At 41.2% G+C, this 16696-nt stretch overlaps 1 protein-coding gene across 3 annotated transcripts in view; it reads left to right on the top strand.

Annotated features, from left to right (window-relative positions):
* Positions 1-16696, top strand: part of SHB (SH2 domain containing adaptor protein B) — a 68285-nt gene that overhangs the window by 25289 nt on the left and 26300 nt on the right. For all 3 annotated transcript variants that reach the window (XM_062631736.1, XM_062631738.1, XM_062631737.1), the window contains exon 3: positions 13098-13313. In XM_062631736.1, coding sequence (XP_062487720.1) covers positions 13098-13313 — 216 coding nt within the window. The remainder of the gene's footprint in view (positions 1-13097; positions 13314-16696) is intronic.

Consider the following 16696-nt stretch of genomic DNA (forward strand, 5'->3'; position numbering starts at 1 on the left):
CTTTGAGAGGCATAAAGAAGCAACCTGCTGAAATACAGCTTGAGCAGAACCTCATCCATAAACTTACCAGTTTCTGGACTGGATAGGGGATATGCATTCTGAAAGCGTGCTGTTGCAGCAGGAAGAATGATTCCTAACAGCTGTTTGCTATCCCTCCTTGGGATGAAGGAGCAGAGCCTGGGCAGGTGAGCTTGCAGGCTGGACTGGGGCTGTATGTGCATGTGTGGACTCTGTTGGCAGGAATTCTGGGTGCTTTTCAGCAGGAGATGTGATGGAAGTATAGGTGAATGATACCACTGTGGTCTGCATGTAAAAGGAAGGGACTGCTGTAAACTTGCTTTTGGTTCCGACTGAGAGGAGTCAGAGCCACTTTACAGAGAGGAGGAGATTAGTGGTACATCTTGCAGACTTACCAGTTCAGCCATCAATCTTCCAAAATTGGTCCCAGTCCTGTTGTTCTTCTGCAATATTGTTCAGAAACGGAATAGAAGGGATTTGTTATATGAAGAATCAGCAGCTTGGGAAGATATGTATGTTGGGTTTTTTTCTCAGGAGTACTTTCTCAATCAACCTTTTGATAGTATATTTTCTCTTTCTCCAATCAGTTTGTTTTTTTCTCTGTGCAGCACAAAAAATTAAATAAGCTCCAATAAGGACTTGGGGGTGTTGCTTAATGAGAAACTTAATGTGAGCCAGCTTCAGTATGTGCTTGCAGCTCAGAAAACCAACTGTATCCTGGACTGCATCAAAAGAAACATGACCAGCAGGTCGAAGGAGGTGATCCTGCCTGTTTGCTCTCATGAGATCCCACTTGCAGCACTGTGTGCAGTTCTGGTGTCCTCAACATAAAAAGGACATGGAGCTGTTGGAACAAGTCCAGAGGAGGGCCACGAGGGTGATCAGGGAGCTGGAGCACCTCTCGTATGAAGACAGGCTGAGAAAGTTGGGGCTGTTCAGCCTGGAGAGGAGAAGGCTGTGTGGAGACCTCATAGCAGCCTTCCAGTATCTGAAAGGGGCCTATAAGGATGCTGGGGAGGGGCTCTTCATGAGGGACGACTGTATGTAGCAACAGGACAAGGGGTAACGGGTTCAAACTTAAACAGGGGAAGTTCTGGGTAGATATAAGGAAGTTCTTTACTGTGAAGGTGTTAAGGCAGTGGAACAGGTTGCCCAAAGAAGTGGTGAATGCTTCATCCCTGGTGCTGTTCAAGGCCAGGTTGGACAGACCCTTGGGCAACATGGTTTAGTATGAGGCATCCCTGCTCATGGCAGGGTGGTTTGAGCTGTATGATCTTAAGGTCCTTTCCAACCCTAACTATTCTACGATTCTGTAAGGCGGTACAGTAAGTATTAGTTAAACATGTGATGAAACAAACATAACACTTCTTGGAAGGACCAAGACACCCTTTCAACTGTGATATTTTGTCATCTTCATTGTGCCTAGTCTGCTAGTAAATGGATAGAATTTTTTGCCTGCTGACTTTGCATCCAAAATCTGAAAGTCTCTAGTGGCAAAACATGACTAAAACCTTAAGTAAAGGTTTCTGACAACAGCTGTAATATGGTGGCTATAGTTTCTCTTGCATCTTTGTTTTGTTTCATAACCCAAACCAGAGGAGATTTTTCTTATCCTTGAAAATAAATGAGAGTCTGACACAGAACCAATAAATTGAGGCTAACCAAAATTTATTGTTCAAACTCAATTAAAACTTCACCAACATGAACTACTGATTCTGGATGTCACATAGTTTTGTCACTTCACTGCTGGCTCTTAAATTTTATGGCCAATGATCCAAAATGCCTCACCTAAGAAAGAGAGGGCTCCCAACCTCAAGGAGTTTCCTGGGACAGCATGCTCACTCAAGAGGGGAGTCCCCTAATGCAGGCCTCCTGCTCTGAGAAGGAATGGTTCCAAATGACTCTCCAGCAGGGCTCCATTTATACCCTGGTCAAACCTGAGCTGTGGTCAGACATGGTCTTGTAGACCCCAAGGGCTCAGGACCCAACGTCCTTGCCCTTGTACCTGCTGACCTCCATCACATAGGTAGGACAAGAATTATGCATGTGGGAAACTCTCCTGGGTTTTTATCCATGGGGAGAAGCTTCTGCAGGCTTTGATCAGGTCTTTCTCAGGGCTTTTGTTAGGGCGTGTGTACCTGCCAAAGATTCGAAGATTCAGCCTGTTCTGTGCTTGCCACAGAGACTGAACCTCCTGCCACATCAGTTTACAAGCGTTTTAATATGGTTTCACAACAGTGTCATAAAACGAGCTTAAAACTTCAGTGGTAAGTGGCCAGAAACAGAACTTCTTTTGTGCTCTATGCGTTTTATGTAGGCTGACAACAACATACAGCTTCTCTCCTTCTCTTGTTTCTGTCTGCGAAGAACTTTGCTTTAAGGTGCTGTTTTGGAGGAGCTGAAATGCCTATGCAAACTTAGTGGTTCATTACTACTCAGGTTGTTTGAACTATTAGAGGCTGTTTTCTGCACTAGCAGCCTGCTTTTCTGGATGGGGTCAGGTAAGTCTTGTCTGTTTTGGTGTGTGTTGGTGTGCTGATATGATCATTTCTTTCTGTCATCCCTACCCAAGCAAAGACCTAGGAAGCCTACAGTGTGTTTATGCTTGCTGATGGACTGTGTTGTGCTACTGTGACAGAATTTCTTGAGCAGTACCAATGTGCACAAAACTAGCATGGAAGCAGTCTTCATCTGAGCTTGCTCTTGATTCTGCCTTACTCAATTTCACATGCTGGTGGCTTGGGAGTGGAAGAGGAAGAATACAGCTTGGTTTTATGAAGCAGGATATAGGCATGCAAAACTGGTACTGTTGTAGGTCTGACTAGCAATTGAGAACAAACCAGGCAAACTAGGGGGAAATAGGGAAACTTGCCTGGAGGAACTCTGGGCTTGCTTTGAGTTCTGCATTCATTTTCTGCAGGATGGGTAGTTTGAAAACCTAGGTGAAGAAGCAGTAGGTTTTGTGGCTGTTATGCTGTTGTAGCTCTTGTATGGTCTGTTAAACAGTTGCACATGGCTGGGGTGGGCTGCAAAGCAGAAAAGTGTGATGGCATAGCTGAGCCCTCTTGAGCTTTTCCTCAGCAAGTCCTGCAGCAGTTGTCATGGCTGTAATGCAGCCTGAGGTGGGCTAGAAGGTGTCTGTGCTGCTGTCTCAATTGAAATAGGCAAGAGGGAGACAAAGGGAAAAAATGTGGTGTATTTCAGGTACACCATTGCTTTTGTATGTTAGGCCAGCTAGCACTTATTATTACCCTTTTGTTTGGTTGTGAAATGCACCAGCACTGAGAAAACTTGGCATCATGGTAGAATATAGAGCTTATCAACAGGCAGCCTCTCCCTACAACTTTTTTTTTTCTTAAAAAATAAAAAATTCTGTATCTTTCTTTTTTGAAAAAAGAACAAAACACCCAGCAAAAGACCGCAGCTTTATGCCATTGTCCCTTTGGGTGTGGTTTTGTGCATTGGAAGTGTTTGCAAGCAGATTGGTTAGTGGTTTAAAGATGCATATTGGAAAATAAGAGTGTAACTGGAAAACTTACAAGAAAGTGTTAACTCATTTGTATGCATCAAGATTATGACTGGAATGAACTTCTATAAGTCTTCATGATTTGTGATACTTCTGTTGCAAGAAGGGGAGAACTGATTTACGGCGTTTGCGTGACTGTGGTTTGCTGTCCAGAACAGTAAGTTTTGTTCTTAATGATGCTTTGCTGAATGCTAGGCAGATTTGTTTGCTGTTGTTAGATATCTGTTTAAGCGCAAATACCTCTGAGTGATGACTTGATAGACTGTATATTTTAAAGCATATTATCAGTAGCTGTGTCTATTAAAAAAAAACACTTCATGTTCTGTACTGTTAGATAGAAGCATTATTAAAGGGGAAAGAAACAATACTGCATTACTAACAGATTACTCTGTAAGAGGACTTTCCATAACGAATCAGTATCTGTGGGGTTTGACTGAATAGTATAGTAATTGTAGACAAATCTGCAAACAAGTGCAAGGTACTGAGTATTAGCAGCTGAACAGGTCAGCATAGAGTATTTGAAGTCTTGCAGATTCTAGGTACTAGTTGTTCCTTCCATCAATCAGTTGCTGAGCTAACTCAACGAGTAAGGGATGATAGGGCGAGGGGGATAAGGTGAAATATTTTACTAGTAATTCCAGTGTTCGTATCCGTGTCACTTCTTCTGTGATAGCAAGTCAGCTGTGTATAACTTCATGCAAAGCCTTGGATTGTGAAAAGCAAAATCTGTGACTGGATGTGTTGACAACTGAGCAGCTTCCTTGTACTACTCATGTGGAGGCAGAATTCTAAATTAAACTATTTTGTCTTCAGAGCTGAACAGCAAATGTAAACCATCTTTCATGTCTACAAATCAAACAGATGGTGGTTAGTCTTCATTAAGGTACTTAGGTACTGATCAGAATTCCTAGATTGTACCAGTAGATCAACTGGAGTGTCAGAACAGAAAGATTGCAACTAGGACAGCACTTTCCTTGGGAAAGCAAGTCAAAGCGGGTAAAATTGCAAACTGTTTCTTGCAACTTACCATTTGCAAAATTGCAAACAGTCACTGTAGCAACTTGCAGTGAACAGGAAAAGCTCTGTGGCTTTTAAGTCTTGCCAGAGGATGAAACAGAGTACTGCTAGTGCCTGCTCTTTCTGGAATACTGGTCAAAGGGGAAATATATCTTGTACGTGCATCAGACATCACTTCCAAAGCTTTGACCTCTCTTTGTTTTCATGACATGTTTCTGAAAAACTGCTAAGAAAGATGAAATGATGGGCATTAGTCATCAGGGAAGCTTCAGGCTATATTTTGAGCCGTTTGGCTTTTTAATCACAGTTTCACATTCATTCACAGCCTAGATGTTTCTTTAGAAACAATGTACGTTTCAAACGTCTGTGTTGCTTTTCACCATGTAGTCACCATGTAGTCTGTGGAAGAAGTCTATTTTAGGAGTTAGTAAGCAACAGTCTTTCTCCCTGCCTTGTACTCTCTAGGGGGAATGCTAGCAGGTGACTAGAAGAAGATAAGAGCACATCTCATCTGGCTTTGTTAAATCATACATTGCACCTCTTCTGGCTACATGAGTCTACTATCTCAGTATGCCATACGTTTTTCCTATGTGCAGTTTCTTCCCCACTATGTATCAGAAGGCAATTAAGTCTGGAGGGAGACCTCTGTCCATTTCCCCTTCTTCTCTGCCCCTTCCCCATCCCAAGTAAGGCCATGTTTAAAGTTAGTTATGTGTGGAGAAGATAAGCCTTCTCTGGATAATTCTTACTGAACTTAAACCTCTGGCTATAAGGGAAATAGTTGAATATTTTATCTTGGTTTCAATTTTCTCACATCTAGATGTCCCTTGCAATATTATCTTGTACGTATAAATGCAGATAAATATTTAAACTCGTTAAAAATGTTTCTGATCAGTGCTTATCTCATTCAGCGATTTTGAGTAAGCTTTCAGTAAGCAGAGACTCTCTCTCACAAGCAGACAAGATTCAAGCAAATATTCTGTGTAAGCCTTGAATGGCATTTACATTATCAATGGGTTCTTCTTCCACTCCTTTTGCGTCTTAAGGTGAGATATAAGATTGTGTGCCTGAAGTGAGCTGTCAAGGACATTGTGAGCATCCGTAGCAGCCATGAGTAGCAATAACTGCAGGAAATAATAGTTCTATATGCTGCAAGCTTCTCTGTCCTGATACTGGAGAGTGTTAGCTTGTGTAAAATAGCTACCATTTTGGTGTTAGAATATCTCTTTCAGAGAGCTGATTCTGCTAGTGCTCATCTCTTCTATGTCTTTTGGAGAAGTCTGTAAGGAGTAAGTAGCTAAGCAGCATCAAACCACCTCTGAAGAGGTAAAATCTCCAGAAATTATGAATTCTAAGATGGCAGTTACAATGTTTAATCCCTGCTTTATTTAACAGGAAATTACGTGTTAAGGAAGAAAGGCTTTCTAGAATAAACTTGTGCTTTCAGGGAATTCTTTTATTTCTTTGCCTCTGCCATTAAAGAAATATGTCTCCAGGGACAGTTTTCATGTCCTTTAGAAGCAGCACTGCTTCAAATCTACCAAGAGTTTGTTTTCTTCCCATGTGTTTTGTATTTTTAAAATCTGCCTCTCAATGCCACCAACATCCCCCGCTTATTTTCCTTGCCCCTCCCCTCCTCTGAAAAAAAAACTTGTACTTCCTATTCTCTTTGTCAGAATATGCTTGCTTGTTTATTTTGTCCCAGCACATGTGTTCTGTGGAAGATAATAATGTTTTTTCTTGCTGATTTATTGATACTTCTCATAAAGGAACTTCTTTCCCTCCTGCCCTTGCTCTGACTGGCCTAATAGCCTTTCTTTATTGGGATTGTTGGAATGTAAAGTTGCTTTGAAAGCTTCTTCCTGGGGTTATGAATCATCCTTGGACTTAAGTAAGATTTCCATGATGCAGACTGTTTCCAAGACATTGTTTTTCACATCAAGAGATTATGCTGAGCTCTTACACCAAGGCAGGGAAACAAATGTCTGTCGTTCATTCCTGGAAAGTGGCTCATTTCTGAGTCACTTGGCTTCTGTTCAGAAGCAAAAATGATGGAAGATTGTCTTATATCCAGCTTTCTTGCAGCAAAATCTGGAATCATGAGCACTGGGACGCAGTCGCTGTAGTCTCAAAGGAAAACAAACTTCCCTGATATTGGAGTATTATTGGTGTTCTCTTGTGTCCCAGCAGTTGGAGGCATCCAGCTGGACCTTGAAGCAGAGCAGAAAGCAGCTTGACTTCTGATGGCCTGAAGTGAAATTTGAGCAGAGGTAAAACTTAGCTTCTGTGGTGAATAGTCTTTGCACTGGTACAATGAAAAGTCTGCAGCATGACTTCTAAAATGTTTCCAGGTTTTCTTGGCCAAGATGCGGAAAAGAAACATTGGTGGTGAGGCTTGGAATAAGTAAGTAGTTGGCTAAGTATTTCTGGCCTGTTTATGGAGAGGGAGAGGAAATGGATTCAGTGGAAACAAATGTTCTTGTGTCAGGGTGATCTTTGCATTAGCATCTGCCTTTGCCTCTGGCAAAGTGACAACGTTTTTTGTTCATTTGTAGCCTACCCATAGACTCCATGCAAACAGCTCACTGGCCTTTACTGCAGCTACTTGCTGGTTCCCTGGCTCTCCATTGAAAGCCTCAAGAGCAGAGCATGTGGAGAGCAGAGGTTTGGTCCAGTTCAGCAAGACCTGGACCAAACCTCTGATAGAGAGCAAGAATGCCTTACCCTGATAGAGAGCAAGAATAATTCCATATGAGACTTGGCTTTCTATGTTCAGACCTTGCTCTGGTGTGGCCTTCTGCTAGGGATGACCAGTCTGTCAGGGTAATATCTGGGGAGATGCATCAGGTATTCACCAGTACCTCAGTGTAACTCCGATCCTTCCCAAGTTTCTATTTACAGATTTTCAATGATGAGTAAGAGTACTAAGAATACAAGTGGCTGTAGTCCATGAACAGGCTTTATGGTTTAGATTAGTTTAGTTTAGTTTAGTTTATTAGTTTAGTTTTGTTTTTTTCATTTCATTTATATTTTTAGCGTGGTGCTCTTCTAGTTATCCCAGGCTTATCTGTAAAAAACCAGCATGCTGCAGCAAGTCCTCCAAACACTTTGCAGACTCTGGAGCTCTTGAATATGAAATATTTGAAACCACATTTCAGAAGTTGTGCTGCCCATAACTTTGCTCTGACTATCCTAGTTGAAGGCAGGTTAGCCTGTTACCTAACAGCTGAAACACTCCCTCTTTCTGAGGCATTTTGTTTATACAGGGGAACAGCATGCAAATAGTGAGCTCAAGCAAGGGATTGTTTGTTTGTTTGCTTGCTTTAATTAAACATCCAGATCTTTCTGATGATAGATGTTTAGTTTATTTGTGTGCCTTGAAAATTTGATACCAGAAAGATCTGTAATTTCCAGATAAAGTTGGTTCAACGCTAAGATCCATGCAGCTGGAGTTATCTCATAGAGTAGAATGATGTAAATGCCCTAAGTGAAAACAGCATCACAGTGGTATTTGCTCCAAGTTGGTTATTGTTTTGCATATTGTGTAGTTGATAGGAGGCTGCATTTTTCTTGTAGTTAGTAGGAAAATAAATCCAGGTTACTAGGATTGAAGCTGTTTAAATGAGCTGACCTCTGGGAAGAGGACATTAGTGAAGCAACAGCCATCTGTATGAGACCTGCATAAATTCTTAAAGCTGACAGCTGTGCTTTGTACAATCCTATTCCAGCACTGTGTTTACATGTTAACATGTTAAATGACTGAACAATGTGCTGGGCTTCCTTCAGAAAGGAACAAAGTTAAGTGCATGCACAAATGACCTTGAAGAATCATTGTACTTTCATTCAGGGGCTTCTATAAATGCTAGGTTTTCAAAAGCTGGTGTTACATGTCAGTACTGTTTCCAGCATGTTACCTTCGTAGTCAGATTTGTCTCACTAGGATAGGGTTTGTTGGTAGGGAAAGCAATAGAGGAGGTAGTAGGACTATTATTTTAAATCCTGCACCAGCCCTGGAATCTGTAGCTGAAGTGGAGATGGGTCTGTTTTATCAGAGTTGCATACCACAGCTGGTATGTGTGGGTCAGTACACTTTGGAATCTGACAAAACAGCTTTATTGTGCTACGCTTGGTTAGTTAATGTGTCTGTATCTAATTACATTATAAATCTATTTCTCAGTGGAACATGCATAAATTACTGGTTGCTGTTCAAGTGCTAAAGAAACTAATATGCCTGTGTTACCACAGATGCTGTGAACTCCTTGCAGGTAAAATGTTTAAAAGCTTTTCCAGTAGAACACAGGAGGTTATAAAAATCAAGGGATTTATATGACTTAGTGCTTTGTCTCTTGCAGGCTAAGACTCTTTCTGCATGTTGGATATAGGCAAGCAAGATGTGTTTCTACTGTGACGCAGGAGCCTGCCTTTACTTCCCAACTTGCCCAACAAAGTTTATAGCTCACTGTCTTTCACCAGACAGGAAAACAAAATATGTTACACGTACTTAACTTGAGAGAATCTTTCTGTATCTGAAATTCCCTACACAATTGTTGCAGGACTCCTACATGTTGCTTGTATCATATTTCATCCAAAGAAATGTTGTAAAAGGGCTGTAAAATAGCATTAAGTTTATTACTGCCTTATGAAACTTACGGGCATTCTTGATTTGGGAAAACAGGATTTTTTTTTAAGAGTGAAATTACCTTGTTTGACCTCTTGTTACTGCATGCTTTAGTTTGAGATGAAGGAAATATCTCTTGGCATCTGTATGCTGTAGAAGAATCAGGTTGTTTTGTTGCCTTGCTTCCTCTTGGAAGGAAAGCTGTAGAAGCTCACCTGCTGGGTTCTATAAGCAAATGTTACTGTCTTCAGAATTTCCTTTGTTGGCTTTTTAGGTGTTCTGTTTTCTTGGCACCTTCCCTAATTCCACTGAGTAATACAGTGCATCTATGAGTAATGCTGCTGAATTATTTAAGACTATTAAGAGGTTTAGTGTGGTTGCTGGAAAGTTATCATGAGGTTAACTGCTCCCCTGTGGAGCTTTTTCGGTTCTGTACATGTTTGTCAGAATTGTTCATCAAAGAGGAAGAAGAATATCAAATTCAGTCTTGTACCTTATAATCTTGTGTTCCCAGATGTCTCAGTTTCTGTACCTTGCTTGTCAGGTTCTTGGTTTTACACTGGAGCCTGATTCTGTTATAACTGCTAATCTGTAAGAATAAGAATTATTTGTGAGGGTCTTTCAGCCAGCGAGCAAAAAAAGTTACTTCAAAACCTTAGTTATTTCTTCTAGTAGCTAAATAATTTATTGGGCATAACTCTATATGTATAAAATACATAAACATGTACTCTTCTGTGTCAGCGGTAAGAATTCAAAAGATACAATTAATAAAAATGAAAAATAAAAAAAAAAAAAAGTGAAATTATCACAGTTTTGGGCTCACTGGCCATTCCAGACTATTTCAGCACTTAGAGCTGTCGTTGATTAGAGATTGCATGAAAACCATGAGAAATGCTTCATCACAAATGTTCTGTTGTTTTCAATTATCTAATTCTCAGATATCAAGTCTGCATTGAACTATCTGTGTATAACGCTTGTGGTGCAGATTGAGCATTGCTCTCTGTTACTGACAGCAACTATTGGTGTTTTTACTTCTATTAAAATTAAATTTTACAAATACTCTTCCAATGTATTAAGTAAAAAAAATGGAGTTTCAAGCAAATTTATAGGAAGCTTTGCAAAAAAGGCTGTGTGTAAGTATGTGTAAGTGTGCATATGTATGCAGACATATATTTTTATATATGCATGTAGATATATTCTCCTGCTTCCACTTCTTTGCTCTCCCTAGGTTTTAGTTTTGCCTAGAGAAACTTTTCTGCTTTAGGATCAAATATTTTTAGTTTTTCTAATTGAGCATGAATTATGAATCAGTAGCATACCACCTTCTATTTACGGGTAGTTTTTCCTGTGTGGTCTGGTGCTTTGGTCCTTTCTGTAAAGTCTCTGATTTAGTAGGACTGTGGCTTTTCTTCCTCAGAAATGCAGATTTCCTGTTGTATCAGTGGCTGGCTTCACAGTACTGAAAATCAGATACATACAATGTTTTTGACTTTAAAAGAAAAAGAAAAATATCTTTTTTATCCCGGAGAATTTATACAAGAGAGTCTTGGCTGTGTATCATTTCTAATACAGGTTTTTCTTAATGCATGATTTTTCCTTGAGCAAAATTCATTTCAAAAGATAGGTGAAAGACAAAGATTGTGTTTTAATTAAAAAGCTTTAAAGCACTTTTTTTCAAATAAGTTGCCATTTTCTAGGTTTTGCTTGTATTGAAAGGTGGTAATGTGGTTGTCATTCATAACTAGGCATTATCATGACCTATCTTGCTTGAATTTACACCATTGATTTTGGTGTATATTGCGTAAAGTTTACTGTATTTGTACTGTATAAGCTTTTTATTTTTTTCCAAATAATAAGGGTACTCTTTCATATTGTTTTCAATATTGTAGACATTTCACAGTACTTTTGAAATGGTTTGGAGGAATTAGAAATTACTTGGTTGTAATATTCATGCTGATAGATGAATTGATGAATGAATTTTGTCACAGGAATGAAAAGAACAGCTCTAAATCTTTACTTAGGTTTGTGTGTTAAAAGCTGCCTTCCTTCTCCCTGTGATACCATCTAATAAGTCAGCTGAAACAGGTTGCCCATGACCACATTCAGTCAAGTCTTGCATATCTCCACATATGGAAACTCTCCAGGCAACCTGTTTCAGTGTTTGACCATTATTGCAGCAAAAAGGTGTTTTCTTGTGTTCAGATGGAATTTCATGTACTTTGATTTGCTTTTTGTCCTGTCACTTGGCTTTGCCATCCATCTTCTCTCTCTGCCATTGGGTATTTATATTGACAAGGTCCTCACTGAAACTTACCTCTCCAGGCTGACCAGTCTGAGTTCTCAGGCTCTCCTCATAAGAAAAATGCTCCAGTCATATATCAGATTCATAGACCTTTGCTGCACTTGCTCCAGTATGTCTATGCCTGTCTTGCACTGGGGAGGTGAGAACAGTCCTGATGTGTCCTCAGCAGTGCTGAGCAGAAGGGAAGAATCACCTTCCTTGACCTGCTTTCAACATTTACCCTAATGCAGCCCAGGTTAATACAGGCCCTCTTTACCTTAAGGGTGGATTGCTGGCTCATGTTCAACTTGCTGTCATAGAGGACCCCAAAGTTCTCTGCTGAGCTGCTTTTCAGCCAGTTAGCAATTTTCCAGTATCTCCAGGTCCTTCTAGATGAGGGCACAGCCATCTGGTCTGTCATCCACTCTGTCCAGTTTTGTCAGTAGATGGAGTGACCCTGGGTTTGTCTAGCCAAGGCTCTGCAAACTCCAAAGAATGGAGACTCCTCCCATGACCTACATGATGACCTATCCTAGGGTTGTGCTACAGACCAGTGGAAGAAGGTTCCCCAAATGTTCCACTTGGATCTCTCAAGCTACATCTTAGATCTGTTTCTCCTTATGGCATCTTCTAACACTGCACAAGAAGGGCTCTGACTGCTCCACAGGCAGCTGAGAGCTGCTGTCACATCCCCCTCTTGGCCTTCTCCTTACCAGAGTAATAAAACCGTCTCTTCTTCTCATAGACCCTTGGACTTTGCTCTCTTGGTAGCTTTGCACTGGCTTCTTTCCAGTTCTATGAACTAGCTTGCTCCTACTTTTAGGGAGTGCACAGACCAGTCAGGGATAGGACCCAGCTCTTGGTAGGATCCTACTGCGAGGGTGTGGTCTCCTTGGGGCCAGCGTGAAGGCCTGACAGCTTGCCCCTTGATTTGCTAGCTGTGCTTTCCCTTACAAAACCCTATTTCTGGTTTGCTGTATTCATGAGGGCAGTATATTGTTTCTTTAATGAAGTTTCAACATGTTTATTTTTTATAAGACCAGTGTTAGTTTACAGAAATACATGTTTTTTAATACAATGTGAGCTAAGGTCTAGTTACCAGTGCTTTTGTTTAGTGTTCTTACTCTAGTTCTAGCTTATTTGCTGCTGGTATTCTGTTCTTACTCTAGTCCTAGTAGTTTTTTGCTGATATTCTGTAGAGGTAACTGCAAAGAATTTTTTATTAGGATATTGTACTGTGGTATTTATTTATTTGTGAACTTTATATCTTCACATTTCACCCATGAAGGATCTAACTGCATACACAAATTTCTGTTCTGCAGATTCAGATCACAGCTCCTTGTAAGTGTGCTTTACCCACACTGTCAGGGATGGTGTGCTTCCTGTAATCTGTCTCTATGCAAGCTAGGGAAAGTTGGTGGAGGCATGGTACTGTGTGTGCTACAGTTGTTAGCCAGAGAAAACTTGCTTCCAGACAGTTACCAAATGTACAGTTTAGAGTCTTGTGCAAGCTTGCCATCTGTATAATTATGTGGCTGTTAAGGACTGGATGGAAGTTGAATGCTCTAGAATTACTGACTGTAATGATAAGGCATGGTTAGCAGTGATGTTGATGCAATTTTCTTTCTTGCCAACAGAGTTTCAGAAGCAGGAAGGCATGAAGTCCCATCAAAAAAACATGCAGCTCTATGACACACCCTATGAACCAGAAGGCAGTGGTGTGGAATCCGATTCTGAAAGTGTGGTGAGTCACCGTTTACGAGAAAGCAAATTGCCACAGGATGATGACAGGCCTGCAGATGAATATGATCAGCCATGGGAGTGGAACAAAGTCACCATCCCAGCTCTGGCAGGTAGGATTCCTAGATCCTAACCAGGAAGTTCTTTCCTTCACTCATAGTATATGTACTTGCCTTGGGAGAATTAAAGTGTTTCTGCTCTTCTAGTGTGTGTGTGTGTGTGTGTGTGTGTGTGTGTGTGTGTGTGTGTGTGTGTATGTATGTGTAGGTTGCTGGAAAGGAAATGTGGGTAGTCTCAATTCTTTACCTGTTGCAGAAATGTGGACCTTTTGTATAGTTCTTCAACTGACCTGTTGTCAATCACGTCAGCACTCCTTGCCCCTACCCCCATTTTAATGGATGTGATATATAGTGTTCATTCTTCAGTGGCTCTGAGACAAGGGAGTTGCTTTCCAAAATCCTTAAATTGTGGGGCACTTCTTAAAGGGACAGGACAAAAAAATAGTGGAGTAACGTGCATGCAGTAACATACTTTTACTCAGTGATGAGTTTCTTGGTATTTGGAGCATTTTGTTACAATTGCAAGTATTTCTTTGGATATACTAGATTAATGGTTGGACTGGATGGTCTTAAAGGTCTTTTCCAACTCAAATGATTCTATGATTTAATGTAGAACTTGGTTTTGGATTAATCCCTTTGAACTGCTGAAGTTCTCCCATATCAGAACTTGTCAGTCAGGGATATATGACAAAAAATGTTTTCTGTCTCTGTTAATGTCTGTGCTTGGTGTTGGTTAAACTGCTCTTCTTTCTTTTATTTGTTTTTCCTTTTGTTGCTTTGCAGGAATGGTTATGGGGGGCTTCGTTCAGTGAATATGTGATTCTGGGGCTTTTTCTGTCAAACAGCCTTTATATGCCCAGCAAAGCCCAGCTGTATCAGTTAGTCTGACTATGTTCCAGGGTGCTCTTGTAGGGTGCTAGAGTCATACATGCTCAATGATTTTCTCCTCAGTAGTATATTCTTGTGAAAAGCTGTGTCTAGGATCAAGGTTGTTCCCCATCGTTTTTAGGAGTTAGCTTGGCAGAAAGCTTGGAAAGGAAAGTTGTATGTGGTGATGGTTGTGGGGATGAGGAGGGAAGAAATGTGATTCTGGGAGGGAGCATGGGAAGAATCCTGAGAGCAGTGATTAGTAGTCAGCATGCATTTGCCCTGGGTAATTCCTGCTTGCTTTCTGCATTGAAACTGCTAGATATGTTAATAGAAAGAGAGTAGTAAGTATCGTCTATGTCGAACTTCAGCCTGCAGCATGCTGTGCTGTAGCATCAGCTGTGCTAGCTGGTTTGAAATGCTGTAGCCTAGAAAGGTGGACTACTAGATGCATGAAAACCTGTCAGTGTCACTGACCTCAAAGGGTAGTGCTTAATGATTCATATTCTTCCCAGAGTTTGGTTAGAAGTACGATTCTTCAGGGGATCTCTTCTGGAACTCTTCCTGTTTAGCATCTTTATCAGTAACCTGGAGGATGAGGAGAGGGAATGTGCCTCATCAAGTTTGGAATGATATCAAATGGGGAGGGGGTGTGTGTGCAGAGCTGTCATTCAGAGGAACCTGGACAGGCTGGAGAAATGGGCTGACAACAAGCCTATAAAATGCAACCAGGACAAACTCCCTGCGATGATACGGACTGAAGACTGGCTGTCTTGCTGGGTTCCAGCTTTGCTACTAGGGGTTAAAGAGTCCTGGGGGAAAAGGGACTAAATGTGTGGTGAGAACTGGACTTGCTTAGCCTGTAGAAGAGAAAGTTTTGAGTGTATGTAGTATCAGCTTTCCAATGCCTATGAGAAGAACTTTGAGAAAGTGGAGCCATATTCTTCACAAATGAGCAGGTGTGATGGGAAAATGAGACATGTTGAATCAGGAGAGGTTCTGACTCAATACTGGAAAGTTTTTTTCATCTGCAAGGACAGTCAAGCGTTGGAACAAATTACCCAGGAAGTCCTTACAGTCTCCATCTTCAGATTTTTTCATCCTGTGTGGAGGGAGGACTGGATAAAGTTTGGAACAACCTGATGTGATCACATAGCAGACCCTGCCTGGAGCAGGTTGGGTTCGACACCTGCCACAGTGCCTTTCCACTTGAGTTATTCCATGATTTTGCAGTTCCATGTGCCATGATATTGCCACACTGCAGAAATGAAAACTGACTTCTCTCCACAGCTACAAAGGGCCACTGTTCTGTGAACTGAGTTTCTTATGACTGTACCCTTTTTGAGCGTTTCTGACCTGTTCCCCTAATGGGTAGGTGGATGTGGACGACAGAAATGTGGTTCTTTATTAGCACAGTGGAGTAGTGGTGTGGCGATCTATTGTGAGACTGATTCTGCCTCTCTGCTTCGTTTGCTCTTACAACTTCAGGTTGTGGTTGATTTGGGTTTGTTGCCAAGCCAAGCTGATATCTGCAGTATCCATCCGGTGAAATGTGGGTGGGAAAGACAAAAGGATGAAACTAAAGCAGCTGCTTAAAAAGAAACTTCTTGTTCAGCATTCCCTTTCCCATTGTTGGGCTCCTATGGAACAGAAGAGAAGGTTAGAAAAAAATGATTTCTGCTTTCTAGCAGCATGATTTCCTCTGGCATGCGAGCTGTTAATAATTTTGCAGAGTTCCAGGCTCAGACACTTTCCCATTAAGCATATGGTGATAGTTCTTTCAAGGCTGGAATTAAACCAGCATCCAGTTCTATTGGATGCTGTGCTGGTAAAGTAGTCTCTTTCCCTAAAGAGCATGAACTCTAATACAGAAGTCTAACCTGCTTGTTTGTCTTCTAGTGTGTTACAAAGTTCTGCTGCTGAGCTCTGCCTGGTGGAAGCAGGCTTTGGCTTAGGCTTGCCAGAGCTCACTCAGCCCCTTTGCTGGACTTGTGCTGGGAGATTGCCTGGCTGTAACATCCTTGCTATGATTTGGGATAATCTGTTGTGTGTCAAGATAGGCTAATCAGGGACATGTATCACTAGGTTTCCAATGCCATAATTTTTTTGCAGATGCTGATTATCAGTCTGGTGTATGTGTGTAAAGCCTTCTGCTTTGGGTTTATGCTATAGCACTGATGTCTGCCCCAGTTCAGTACACATTTCCAAGCCTTTTCATGTGTCCCTAGGATGGCAGCAATGCTGCCTCTGCCTTAGTGAAGGCATATGTGAAGCCTCCAGCTCCTGAAAGATAAGCCTTAATATGCATCAACGTAGTCAACAGTAACTCTATTGTAGAGATAGGGTGTCTGCTACCTGGAAGGATCAAAAAGTTACTCAGAGCACACATAGGGGCTGTGCAGAGCCACAGTCAGTGTATTTGCAGTGGGTCTTGGGCTGCTCTCCACATTTTTTTCCAGGGAATTTCTCTATTCTCCATTCCAGATTCTGGAGAGTTTTCACCATTTTCCCTCTGCCGCATCTGCTCTTGTCCATCTTTCTTTTGTTTGTGGTCATCTTTTACCCTCTCT

This window comes from Pezoporus occidentalis, unplaced genomic scaffold (genome assembly GCF_034315485.1).
Source record: "Pezoporus occidentalis ecotype Australia unplaced genomic scaffold, CSIRO_AGI_Poc_V1 ctg372, whole genome shotgun sequence".
NCBI classification, from domain to species: domain Eukaryota; kingdom Metazoa; phylum Chordata; class Aves; order Psittaciformes; family Psittacidae; genus Pezoporus; species Pezoporus occidentalis.